Genomic DNA, 12,858 nt, shown 5'->3' with positions numbered 1-12,858 from the left:
TATTACTAGATGGGTTTGATTCAAGCTTCAACTAACTGTCCCATATCATCACCTACAGTATATGGTGCATTACTGTGGCAAAAGTATTCCATGAATTATGTCTTTTTGTATGTATAGAATTTTGTGCACCACGCAATTTCTGTTATTAATGAATGTTTTTGACTCAATGTTTGTCCCACATTGTCATCTGCATCATGGGTAGTAGACACCACAGGGATAGCTAGAGTTGCCTCTGATATGACCTATTTCACTGTCAAACATTGAAATAGTTGTGTGCTGTCTCAACTCACAGCTCTTGTTAACTCTGCAAGTCTGTTTTTAGCTCACCTGTCACGAAGTGACAAGGTGAACTTTTGTGATCGCGCAGTGTCCGTGCGTGCGTGCGTGCGTCCGTCCGTCCGTAAACTTTTCCTTGTGACATCTCTAGAGGTCACATTTTTCATTGGATCTTTATGAAAATGGGTCAGAATGTTCATCTTGGTAAATTCTAGGTCAAGTTCGAAACTGGATGACTTGCCATCAAAATCTAGGTCAGTAGGTCTAAAAATAGAAAAACCTTGTGACCTCTCTAGAGGCCATAATTTTCAATGGATCTTCATGAAAATTGGTCAGAATGTTAACCTTGATGATGTCTAGATCAAGTTCGAAACTGGGTCACGTGCCTTCAAAAACTAGGTCAGTAGGTCTAAAAATAGAAAAACCTTGTGACCTCTCTAGAGGCCATATATTTCACAAGATCTTCATGAAAGTTGGTCAGAACTTTCACCTTGATGATATCTAGGTCAGATTCAAAACTGGGTCACGTGCCTTCAAAAACTAGGTCATTAGGTCAAATAATAGAAAAACCTTGTGACCTCTCTAAAGGCCATATTTTTGATGAGGTCTTTATGAAAGTTGGTTTGAATGTTCATCTTGATGATATCTAGGTCAAGTTCGAAACTGGGTCACGTGCGGTCAAAAACTAGGTCAGTAGGTCTTAAAATAGAAAAACGTTGTGACCTTTCTAGAGGCCATATTTTTCACAAGATCTTCATTAAAATTGGTCAGAACGGTCACCTTGATGATATCTAGGTGAAGTTTCAAACTAGGTCACGTGCTTTAAAAAACTAGGTCAGTAGGTCAAATAATAGAAAAACCTTGTGACCTCTCTAAAGGCCGTATTTTTCATGGGATCTGTATGAAAGTTGGTCTGAATGTTCATCTTGATGATATCTAGGTCAAGTTCGAAACTGGGTTAAGTGCGGTCAAAAACTAGGTCAGTAGGTCTAAAAATAGAAAAACCTTGTGACCTCTCTAGAGGCCATATATTTCATGAAATCTTCATGAAATTGGTCAGAATGTTCACCTTGATGATATCTAAGTCAAGTTTGAAAGTGGGTCACGTGCCATCAAAAACTAGGTCAGTAGGTGAAATAATAGAAAAACCTTGTGACCTCTCTAAAGGCCATATTTTTCAATGGATCTTCATGAAAGTTGGTCTGAATGTTCATTTTGATGATATCTAGGTCAAGTTCGAAACAGGGTCATATGCGGTCCAAAACTAGGTCATTAGGTCTAAAAATAGAAAAACCTTGTGACCTCTCTAGAGGCCATACTTGTGAATGGATCTCCATAAAAATTGGTCAGAATGTTCATCTTGATGATATCTAAATCAAGTTCGAAAGTGGGTCACGTGCCATCAAAAAGTAGGTCAGTAGGTCAAATAATGAAAAAACGTTGTGACCTCTCTAGAGGCTATATTTTTCATGGGATCTGTATGAAAGTTGGTCTGAATGTTTATCTTCATGATACCTAGGTCAAGTTTGAAACTGGGTCAACTGCAATCAAAAACTAGGTCAGTAGGTCTTGAAATAGAAAAACCTTGTGACCTCTCTAGAGGCCATACCCTTGAATGGATCTTCATGAAAATTGGTCGGAATGTTCACTTTGATGATATCTAGGTCAAGTTTGAAACTGGGTCACATGCCTTAAAAAACTAGGTCAAATAATAGAAAAACCTTGTGACCTCTCTAGAGACCATATTTTTCAATGGATCTTCATGAAAATTGGTCAGAATTTTTATCTTGATAATATCTAGGTCAAGTTCAAAACTGGGTCACATGAGGTCAAAAACTAGGTCACTATGTCAAATAATAGAAAAAACCACGTCATACTCAAAACTGGATCATGTGGGAAGAGGTGAGCGATTCAGGACCATCATGGTCCTCTTGTTTATTATTGGCCGTAGGGAAAAACCGAGACCACTTTTCTTTGGTACAACATGGATGGTATCTCCAATTTTTTGGTGTATTTTGACATATCTGTACCTTGTAAGATTTTTTTTTCTTTTTGGTTAAATTTCTTTCCTTTGTTGTTCCTGTCCTTAGGACTTAGATATTTTTTCTGAGGACCTTCTTGTCCTCAAGTGCAATGATAACAGGTGAGCGATATAGGGCCATCATGGCCCTCTTGTTCATTACCTCTTGATGCAGTATATAAAGGATTTTTGATGTCATTTATATTCAACTGAAGTCTATAAATTTACAATCTTTTAACTTTGATTTGAAGTCCAGACATTATGTAAGAAACATACTAAAGTAATTTGTTGTATTTTATAATATTTCTTTATTTTGAAAATTTTAATTTTGATGTATATAAAAAGAGTTGTATTTAATGGATGATAAATCTTACATTAAAAATTGTTACATTCAGATATTTGTTTACAGAAAGAAGAAAAAAAGTTTGTGTGTAAAAAGGGAAACAGTTCAAGCTCAGATCTTATAATTCCTGGCGGACCAAAAACTTCAACTTTCTCTGGTGGGTAACTTTCCTTTCATTTCCTATCTCTGGTAGGTCACTTGAATTTTATTCCCTTTCACTGGTGTATAACTTGCCTTTCATTTCCTTTCTTTAGTGTGTAACTTGCCTTTCATTCTGTTGCTTTGGTGTGTCACTTGCCTTTCATTGCCTTTCTCTAGTTTCCTTTCCGTTCTCTGGTGAGTAACTTACCTGGTAGTTCATTTCTCTAGTGACATTTTGCTTTTCATTACCTTTTTTAAGGGCAGTTTGCCTTTCATTCCCTTTTTCTGGTATACAACTTGCTGTTCATTTCCTTTTTCTGGTGGATAAGGGAACTCCATGGCTGAGTGATAAAGGTCACAGATGCAGAATCACTTGCCCATCACGGATGTGGGTTTGAGCCTCACTCGGGTCATTGAATTCTCTATGTGAGGAAATAAAATCTGTAAAGAGATCCCTTGGAAGCATAGAATGCAACCTAGCGAAATAATAGCAGATTCAGTTTGATTGAGTCTGTTCATGAGAGGTAATGGAAAGTGCAACACCCCTCACGCCCTCTAGCACCGGCTTAAGCAGAATTCTATTACCGTAAAAATGAGTGTATTCCATGATCCCAAAGGACCAGAAAATATAACCACACTGAATCCAAGTACAGGGAGACTTTTTACAGCCACCACACAGCACTTAAAGATTGCTGTTGTGATAGTTTATAAAATCTTTAAAGAGATCCCTTGGAAGCATAGAATGCAACCGAGCCAAATAATAGCAGACTCGGTTTGATTGAGTATTTTCATGAGAGGTAATGGAAAGTGCAACACCCCTCGAGCCCCCAAGCACCAGCTTAGTGGAATTCTGTTACAGTGTGATGATGAAATAATGCACTGAGGGGCATCTGGGGTCTTCCTCTACCATCAAAGCTGGAAAGTCGCCTTATGACCTTTACTTGTGTCTGTGTGAACTTGAACCCAACAAAATAAATAAATAAATTCTAGGGTGGATAACTTGCCCTCTATTAACTTCTTTTGGTGCGTCATTAACATTTTATTTGTAAGCTCACCTGTCACAAAGTGACAAGGTGAGCTTTTGTGATCGCGTGGCATCCGTCGTGCGTGCGTGCGTCCGTAAACTTTTGCTTGTGACCACTCTAGAGGTCACATTTTTCATGGGATCTTTATGAAGTAGGTCTGAATGTTCATCTTGATGATATCTAGGTCAAGTTCGAAACTGGGTCATGTGCGGTCCAAAACTAGGTCAGTAGGTCTAAAAATAGAAAAACCTTGTGACCTCCCTAGAGGCCATATTTTTATGCCCCCGAAGGGAGGCATATAGTTTTTGAACCGTCTGTCGGTCTGTCAGTCTGTCCGCAATTTTCGTGTCCGGTCCATATCTTTGTCATCTATGGATGGATTTTCAAATAACTTGGCATGAATGTGTACCACAGTAAGACGACGTGTCGCGCGCAAGACCCAGGTCCGTAGCTCAAAGGTCAAGGTCACACTTAGACATTAAAGGATAGTGCATTGATGGGCGTGTCCGGTCCATATCTTTGTCATCGATGGATGGATTTTCAAATAACTTGGCATGAATGTGTACCACAGTAAGACGACGTGTCGCGCGCAAGACCCAGGTCCGTAGCTGAAAGATCAAGGTCACACTTAGACATTAAAGGATAGTGCATTGATGGGCGTGTCCGGTCCATATCTTTGTCATCGATGGATGGATTTTTAAATAACTTGGCATGAATGTGTACCACAGTAAGACGACGTGTCGCGCGCAAGACCCAGGTCCGTAGCTCAAAGGTCAAGGTCACACTTAGACGTTAAAGGTCATTTTTCATGATAGTGCATTGATGGGCGTGTCCGGTCCATATCTTTGTCATTCATGCATGGATTTTAAAATAACTACGCATGAATGTGTGACTCAGTAAGACGATGTGTCGCGCGCAAGACCCAGCTCCGTAGGTCAAAGGTCCTAAACTCTAACTTCGGCCATAACTACTCATTCAAAGTGCCATCGGGGGCATATGTCATCCTATGGAGACAGCTCTTGTTCATTGGAGATTCATGACAATTGGTCAGAATGTTTCTTTGATGATATCTAGGTCAAGTTCAAAACTGGGTCACGTGCGGTCAAAAACTAGATCAGTAGTTCTAAAAATAGAAAATCCTTGTGACCTCTCTAGAGGCCATATTTTTATGCCCCCGAAGGGAGGCATATAGTTTTTGAACCGTCTGTCAGTCTGTCGGTCTGTCAGTCTGTCCGCAATTTTCGTGTCCGGTCCATATCTTTGTCATCGATGGATGGATTTTCAAATAACTTGGCATGAATGTGTACCACAGTAAGACGACGTGTTGCGCGAAAGACCCAGGTCCGTAGCTCAAAGGTCAAGGTCACACTTAGACGTTAAAGGTCATTTTTCATGATAGTTGGGCGTGTCCGGTCCATATCTTTGTCATCCATGGATGGATTTTCAAATAACTTGGCATGAATGTGTACCACAGTAAGACGACATGTCGCGTGCAAGACCCAGGTCTGTAGCTCAAAGGTCAAGGTCACACTTAGACGTTAAAGGTCATTTTTCATGATAGTGCATTCGTGTCCGGTCCATATCTTTGTCATCCATGGATGGATTTTCAAATAACTTGGCATAAATGTGTACCACAGTAAGACGACGTGTCATGCGCAAGACCCAGGTCCCTAGCTCAAAGGTCAAGGTCACACTTAGACGTTAAAGGTCATATTTCAACATAGTGCATTGATGGGCGTGTCCGGTCCATATCTTTGTCATTCATGCTTGGATTTTAAAAATATTGGGCATGGATGTGTACCACAGTAAGACGACGTGTCGCGCGCAAGACCCAGGTCCGTAGGTCAAAGGTCCTAAACTCTAACATTGGCCATAACTATTCATTCAAAGTGCCATCGGGGGCATGTGTCATCCTATGGAGACAGCTCTTGTTCAATGGATCTTCATGAAAGTTGGTCTGAATGTTCACCTTGATGATATCTAGGTCAAGTTTGAAAGTGGGTCACGTGCCATCAAAAACTAGGTCAGTAGGTCAAATAATAGAAAAACCTTGTGACCTTTCTAGAGTCCATATTTTTCAATGGATCTTCATGAAAATTGGTCAGAATGTTCACCTTGATGATATCTAGGTGAAGTTTGAAAGTGGGTCACGTGTGCTTGGCGTCCGTCTGTCTGTCCATCCATGCATGAGTCCGTAAACTTTTGCTTGTGACCACTCTAGAGGTCACATTTTTCATGGGATATTTAAGAAAGTTGGTCAGAATGTTCATCTTGATGATATCTAAGTCAAGGTTGAAACTGGGTCACTTGAAGTCAAAAACTAGGTCAGTAGATCTAAAAATAGAAAAACCTTGTGACCTCCCTAGAGGCCATATTTTTCAATGGATCTTCATGAAAATTGGTCAGAATATTCATCTTGATGATATCTTGGTCACTTTTGAAACTGGGTCACGTACGATCCAAAACTAGGTCAGTAGATCTAAAAATAGAAAATCCTTGTGACTTCCCTAGAGGCCATATTTTTCAATGGATCTTCATGAAAATTGGTCAGAATGTTCACCTTGCTGATATCTAGGCCAGATTTGAAAGTGGGTCCAGTGCAGTCAAAAACCAGGTCAGTAGGTCTAAAAATAGAAAAACCTTGTGACCTCTCTAGAGGTCATACTTTTCATGAGATGTTCATGAAAATTGGTGAGAATTTTCACCTTGATGATATCTAGGTCAGGTTCCAAACTGGGTCACGTGCCTTCAAAAGCTAGGTCATTAGGTCAAATAATAGAAAATCCTTTTGACCTCTCTAGAGGCCATATTTTTAGCTCACCTGTCACAAAGTAACAAGGTGAGCTTTTGTGATCGCGCGGCGTCCGTCCGTGCGTGCGTGCGTCCGTCCGTCCGTAAACTTTTGCTTGTGACCACTCTAGAGGTCACATTTTTCATGGGATCTTTATGAAAGTTGGTCAGAATGTTCACCTTGATGATATCTAGGTCAAGTTCGAAACTGGGTCACGTGCCATCATAAACTAGGTCAGTAGGTCTAAAAATAGAAAAACCTTGTGACCTCTCTAGAGGCCATATTTTTCATGAGATCTTCATGAATATTGGTCAGAATGTTCACCTTGATGATATCTAGGTCAAGTTCGATACTGGGTCATGTTGGATCAAAAACTAGGTCAGTAGGTCTAAAAATAGAAAAACCTTGTGACCTCTCTAGAGGCCATATTTCTCAATGGATCTTCATGAAAATTGGTCAGAATGTTCACCTTGATGATATCTAGGTCAAGTTCGAAACTGGGTCACCTGGGGTCAAAAACTAGGTCATTAGGTCTAAAAATAGAAAAACCTTTTGACCTCTCTAGAGGCCATATTTTTCATGAGATCTTCATGAATATTGGTCAGAATGTTCACCTTGATGATATCTAGGTCAAGTTCGATACTGGGTCATGTTGGATCAAAAACTAGGTCAGTAGGTCTAAAAATAGAAAAACCTTGTGACCTCTCTAGAGGCCATATTTCTCAATGGATTTTCATGAAAATTGGTCAGAATGTTCACCTTGATGATATCTAGGTCAAGTTCGAAACTGGGTCACGTGCGGTCAAAAACTAGGTCAGTAGGTCTAAAAATAGAAAAACCTTGTGACCTCTCTAGAGGCCATATTTTTCAATGGATCTTGGGAAAATTGGTCAGAATGTTTACCTTGATGATGTCTAGATCAAGTTCGAAACTGGGTCACGTGGGGTTAAAAACTATGTCAGTAGATCTAAAAATAGTAAAACCTTGTGACCTCTCTAGAGGCCATATTTTTCATGAGATCTTCATGAATATTGGTCAGAATGTTCACCTTGATGATATCTAGGTCAGGTTCGAAACTGGGTCACGTGGGGTCAAAAACTAGGTCAGTAGGTCTAAAAATAGAAAAACCTTGTGACCTCTCTAGAGGCCATATTTCTCAATGGATCTTCATGAAAACTGGTGAGAATGTTCATCTTGATGATATCTAGGTCAGGTTCGTAACTGGGTCATGTGCGGTCAAAAACTAGGTCAGTAGGTCGAAAAATAGAAAAACCTTGTGACCTCTCTAGAGGCCATATTTTTCACGAGATCTTCATGAAAATTGGTGAGAATGTTCACCTTGATGATATCTAGGTCAAGTTTAAAAGTGGGTCACGTGCCTTCAAAAACTAGGTCATTAGGTCAAATAATAGAAAAAGCTTGTGACCTCTCTAGAGGCCATATTTTTCAATGGATCTCCATGAAAATTGGTCAGAATTTTTTATCTTGATGATATCTAGGTCACGTGCTCAAAAACTAGGTCACTATGTCAAATAATAGAAATAACGACGTCATACTCAGTTCAACACTGGGTCATGTGGGGATAGGTGAGCGATTCAGGACCATCATGGTCCTCTTGTTCAATGGATTTTCATGAAAATTGGTCAGAATTATTATCTTGATGATATCTAGGTCAAGTTCAAAACAGGGTCACATGAGCTCAAAAACTAGGTCACTATGTCAAATAATAGAAAAAACAATAGATGTCATACTCGGTTCAAAAGTGGGTCATGTAGGGACAGGTGAGCAATTCAGGACCACCATGGTCCTCTTGTTTTGTCTGGTGGGGTGGGGGTTACTTGCCTTTCATTCCCTTTTGATATGGGTAACTTTCATTTAAGTAACCTGACTATTTTTTTTGTCCTGTGGGTAATTTGCCTCTCATTTTTAGCTCGACAATACGAAGTATGGAGAGCTATCCTACTTGACCTGGCGTCGTCGTCCTTCCACGTCTGCACTTTGGTTAAAGTTTTGATGCACTTTCTCTTTATCTTTGTTATTACTTGATGGATTTACTTCAAACTTAAAATAGTTGTTCCTCATCATCACCCACATCATATGGCACAAGGGTTATAACTCCGGCACCAATATTTCATGAATTATCCCCCCTTTTTACTTAGAATTTCAGGTTAAAGTTTTGGTGCACTTTCACTTTATCTCAGTTATTATGTCTCCCCCCCAGGAGACATATTGTTTTTGCCGTCAGTCCATATATCACACTTCATTTCCGAGCAATAACTGGAGAACCATTTAACCTAGAACCTTCAAACTTCATAGGGTTGTAGGGCTGCTGGAGTAGACGACCCCTATTGTTTTTGGGGTCACTCCTTCAAAGGTCAAGGTCACAGGGGCCCGAACATTGAAAACCATTTCCGATCAATAACTAGAGAACCACTTGACCCAGAATGTTGAAACTTCGTAGGATGATTGGTCATAAAGAGTAGATGACCCTTATTGATTTTGGTGTCATTCCATCAAAGGTCAAGGTCACAGGGGCCTGAACATGGAAAACCATTTCCGATCAGTAACTAGAGAACCACTTGACCCAGAATGTTGAAACTTCATAGAATGATTGTACATGCAAAGTAGATGGCCCCTATCAATTTTGGGGTCACTCCATTAAAGGTCAAGGTCACAGGGGCCCGAACATTGAAAACCATTTCTGGTCTGTAACTTGAGAACCACTTGACCCAGAATGTTGAAACTTCATAGGATGATTGTCATGAAGAATAGATGACCCCTATTGATTTTGGTGTCACTCTATCAAAGGTCAAGGTCACAGGGGCCTAAACATGGAAAACCATTTCCGATCAATAACTAGAGAACCACTTGACCCAGAATGTTGAAACTTCATAGGATGATTGTACATGCAAAGTAGATGACCCCTATCGATTTTGGGGTCACTCTATTAAAGGTCAAGGTCACAGGGGCCTGAACATTGAAAACCATTTCCGGTCAGTAACTTGAGAACCACTTGACCCAGAATGGTGAAACTTCATAGGATGATTGGTCATGAAGAGTAGATGACCCTTATTGATTTTAGGGTCACTCTGTCAAAGGTCAAGGTCACAGGGGCCTGAACATTGAAAACCATTTCCGGTCAGTAACTTGAGAACCACTTGACCCAGAATGTTGAAACTTCATAGGATGATTGAACATGCAGAGTAGATGACCCCTTTTGATTTTGGGATCAGTCTATTAAAGGTCAAGGTCACAGTGGCCTGTTCATGTAAAATCATTTTTTGGAAATAACTTGAGAACCACTTGACCTACAATGTTGAAACTTAATAGGATGATTGGACATGCAGAGTAGATGACCCCTATTTATTTTGAGGTCACTTGATCAAAGGTCAAGGTCACAGAAGCCTGAACAGTGACTTGAGAATCACTAGGCCAAGAGTGTTGAAATTTAGGGGGATGATTGGACATGCCAAGTAGATGATCCCTATTGCAGCCAACCATCAGTGTCTCTTTGACTTTCGCTCCTGACCCCTATTGACTTCTTGCCTATAGGACTTTGCATTGGGGGAGACATGCGCTTTTTTACAAAAGCATTTTCTAGTTACTAAATGGATTTGATTCAGACTTAAAATATTTGTTCAACATCATCACTGACAACATATGACACAAGGGCCATAACTCTTGCATCAGTATTTCATGAATTATCCCCCCTTTTAGTTAGATATTAGAATTTCTGGTTAAAGTTTTGGTGCACTTTCACTTTATCTCAGGTATTACTAAATGGATTTGATTCAAACTGAAAGTAGTTGTTCCACATTATCTCCCGCATCATATGACAAAAGGTCCATAACTTTGGTACGAATATTTAATGAATTAGCTGCATTCTGCTTAAAATTTCGGGTTTAAGTTTTGATGCACTTTCACTTTATCTCAGTTACTACTAAATGGATTTGATTCAAACTTAAAACAGCTGTTCAACATCATTACTCTTATCATATGACACAAGGGCCAAAACTTTCGCACCAGAATGTCATGAATTATCCCCCCTTTTTATGCCCCCGAAGGGAGGCATATAGTTTTTGAACCGTCTGTCGGTCTGTCCGCAATTTTAGTGTCCAGTCCATATCTTTGTCATCCATGGATGGATTTTCAAATAACTTGGCATGAATATGTACCACAGTAAGACAACATGTCGCGCGCAAGACCCAGGTCCGTAGCTCAAAGGTCAAGGTCACACTTAGACGTTAAAGGTCATTTTTCATGATAGTGCATCGATGGGCTTGTCCGGTCCATATCTTTGTCGTCCATGGATGGATTTTCAAGTAACTACGCATGAATGTGTGGCATAGTAAGCCGATGTGTCGCGCGCAAGACCCAGGTCTGTAGCTCAAAGGTTAAGGTCACACTTAGACATTAAAGGTCATATTTCATGATAGTGCATTGATGGGCGTGTCCGGTCCATATCTTTGTCATTCTTGCATGGTTTTTAAAATTATTGGGCATGAATGTGTACCACAGTAAGACGACATGTCGCGCGCAAGACCTAGGCCTGTAGCTCAAAGGTCAAGGTCACACTTAGACATTAAAGGTCATATTTCATGATAGTGCATTGATGGGCGTGTCCGGTCCATATCTTTGTCATTCATGCATGGATTTTAAAATTATTGGGCATGAATGTGTACCACAGTAAGACAACGTGTCGCGCGCAAGACCCAGGTCCGTAGCTCAAAAGTCAAGGTCACACTTAGCCTTTAAAGGTCATATTTCATGATAGTGCAATGATGGGCGTGTCCAGTCCATATCTTTGTCATTCATGCATGGATTTTAAAATAACTACGCATGAATATGTGGCACAGTAAGACGACGTGTCGCGTGCAAGACCCAGGTCTGTAGGTCAAAGGTACTAAACTCTAACATCGACCATAACTATTCATTCAAAGTGCCATCGGGGGCATGTGTCATCCTGTGGAGACAGCTCTTGTTACTTATAATTTCAGGTAAAGAGTAGATGCACTTTCACAATATCTCAGTTGCTACTGAACGGATTTGATTCAAACTTAAAATAGTTGTTCCACCTTATCACCCACATCATATGACACGAGGTCCATAAGTCTGGCAGTAATTTTTCATGAATTATGCCCCCTTTTACTTAGAATTAAAAGTTAATTATGTCTCCCACATATTGATTTACTCCAGTGTGTATGTCTGTCTGTCACATAGCTTGTCAAACATTTCTCATCCGATTTTCACCAAACTTAAAAAAAAATGTGTTTGACCACGAGACCTCGGCCAAGTTCGATAACTAGCCAAATTGGTCTAGGCGTATTGGAGTTATGGCCCTTGAATTACCAAAAATAGTCCTTTTTACTCTTGTCTGCTCTTTAAGTGGAACATTTCTCATCCGATCTTCACCAAACTTGAACAAAATGTGTTTGGCCATAAGACCTCAGCCAAGTTCGATAACTAGCCAAATCGGCCCAGGCACTTTTGAATTATGGCCCTTGAATTACCCTATCATTTGTCATAAATTGTGTCGATGCAGCTTCAGACCCAAAAGAAACAGACTTTAAAAAAATAAAGTATTTTTTTGCACTTGAATAGGTTGAATAACATTTTTATCGCAAGAACGTATGTAATGCATCCAGCTTTGCCAAATATTCTGTAGTTTTTTTCAGAAAATTCTATATAACTCTGATTATTATGTCTCCCACCACACAGTGGTGTGGGAGACATATTGATTTACTCCTGTCTGTGTGTCTGTCATAAATCTTGTCTGCACTCTAAGTGGTACATTTCTCATCCGATTTTCACCAAACTTCAACAAAATATGTTTGACCATAAGACCTTGGCCAAGTTCGATAACTAGCCAAATCGGCCCAGGCACTTAGGAATTATGGCCCTTGAACTACCCAAAATCGGCCTTTTTACTTTTGTCCGCACCCTAAGTTGAACATTTCTCATCCAATCTTCACCAAACTTGAACAAAATGTGTTTGACCATAAGTCCTCAGCCAAATTTGATAACTAGCCAAATCGGCCCAGGCATTTTGGAATTATGACCCTTGAATTACCGAAAATCGGTACCAAACTTGAACAAAATGTTTTTGACCTTAACTCCTCAGCCAAGTTCATTAGAATTATTGCCCTTGAATTACCCAAAATCAGCCTTTTTACTCTCCAAAGGTATATTTGTAGTGAGTAAACAGTATATAAAGACTGACTTACTATTTAGATGATTAGGCAGTTGTGGGAGACGTGCTTTT

At 39.9% G+C, this 12,858-nt stretch overlaps 1 protein-coding gene across 2 annotated transcripts in view; it reads left to right on the top strand.

Annotated features, from left to right (window-relative positions):
- The window catches only part of LOC123529225 (uncharacterized), a 108,163-nt gene that overhangs the window by 62,659 nt on the left and 32,646 nt on the right, over window positions 1-12,858 (top strand). For both annotated transcript variants that reach the window (XR_008366767.1, XM_053521744.1), the window contains exon 13: window positions 2,706-2,796. Coding sequence is in view for 1 of the 2 variants with exons in the window: in XM_053521744.1 (XP_053377719.1) it covers window positions 2,706-2,796 (91 nt within the window). In the remaining variant the exon portion in view is untranslated. The remainder of the gene's footprint in view (window positions 1-2,705; window positions 2,797-12,858) is intronic.

The sequence above is a fragment of the Mercenaria mercenaria genome, chromosome 13 (genome assembly GCF_021730395.1).
Source record: "Mercenaria mercenaria strain notata chromosome 13, MADL_Memer_1, whole genome shotgun sequence".
NCBI lineage: Eukaryota > Metazoa > Mollusca > Bivalvia > Venerida > Veneridae > Mercenaria > Mercenaria mercenaria.
The sequence above is the reverse complement of the archived record's forward strand: the minus strand, read 5'-3'. Positions and strand labels throughout refer to the sequence as shown.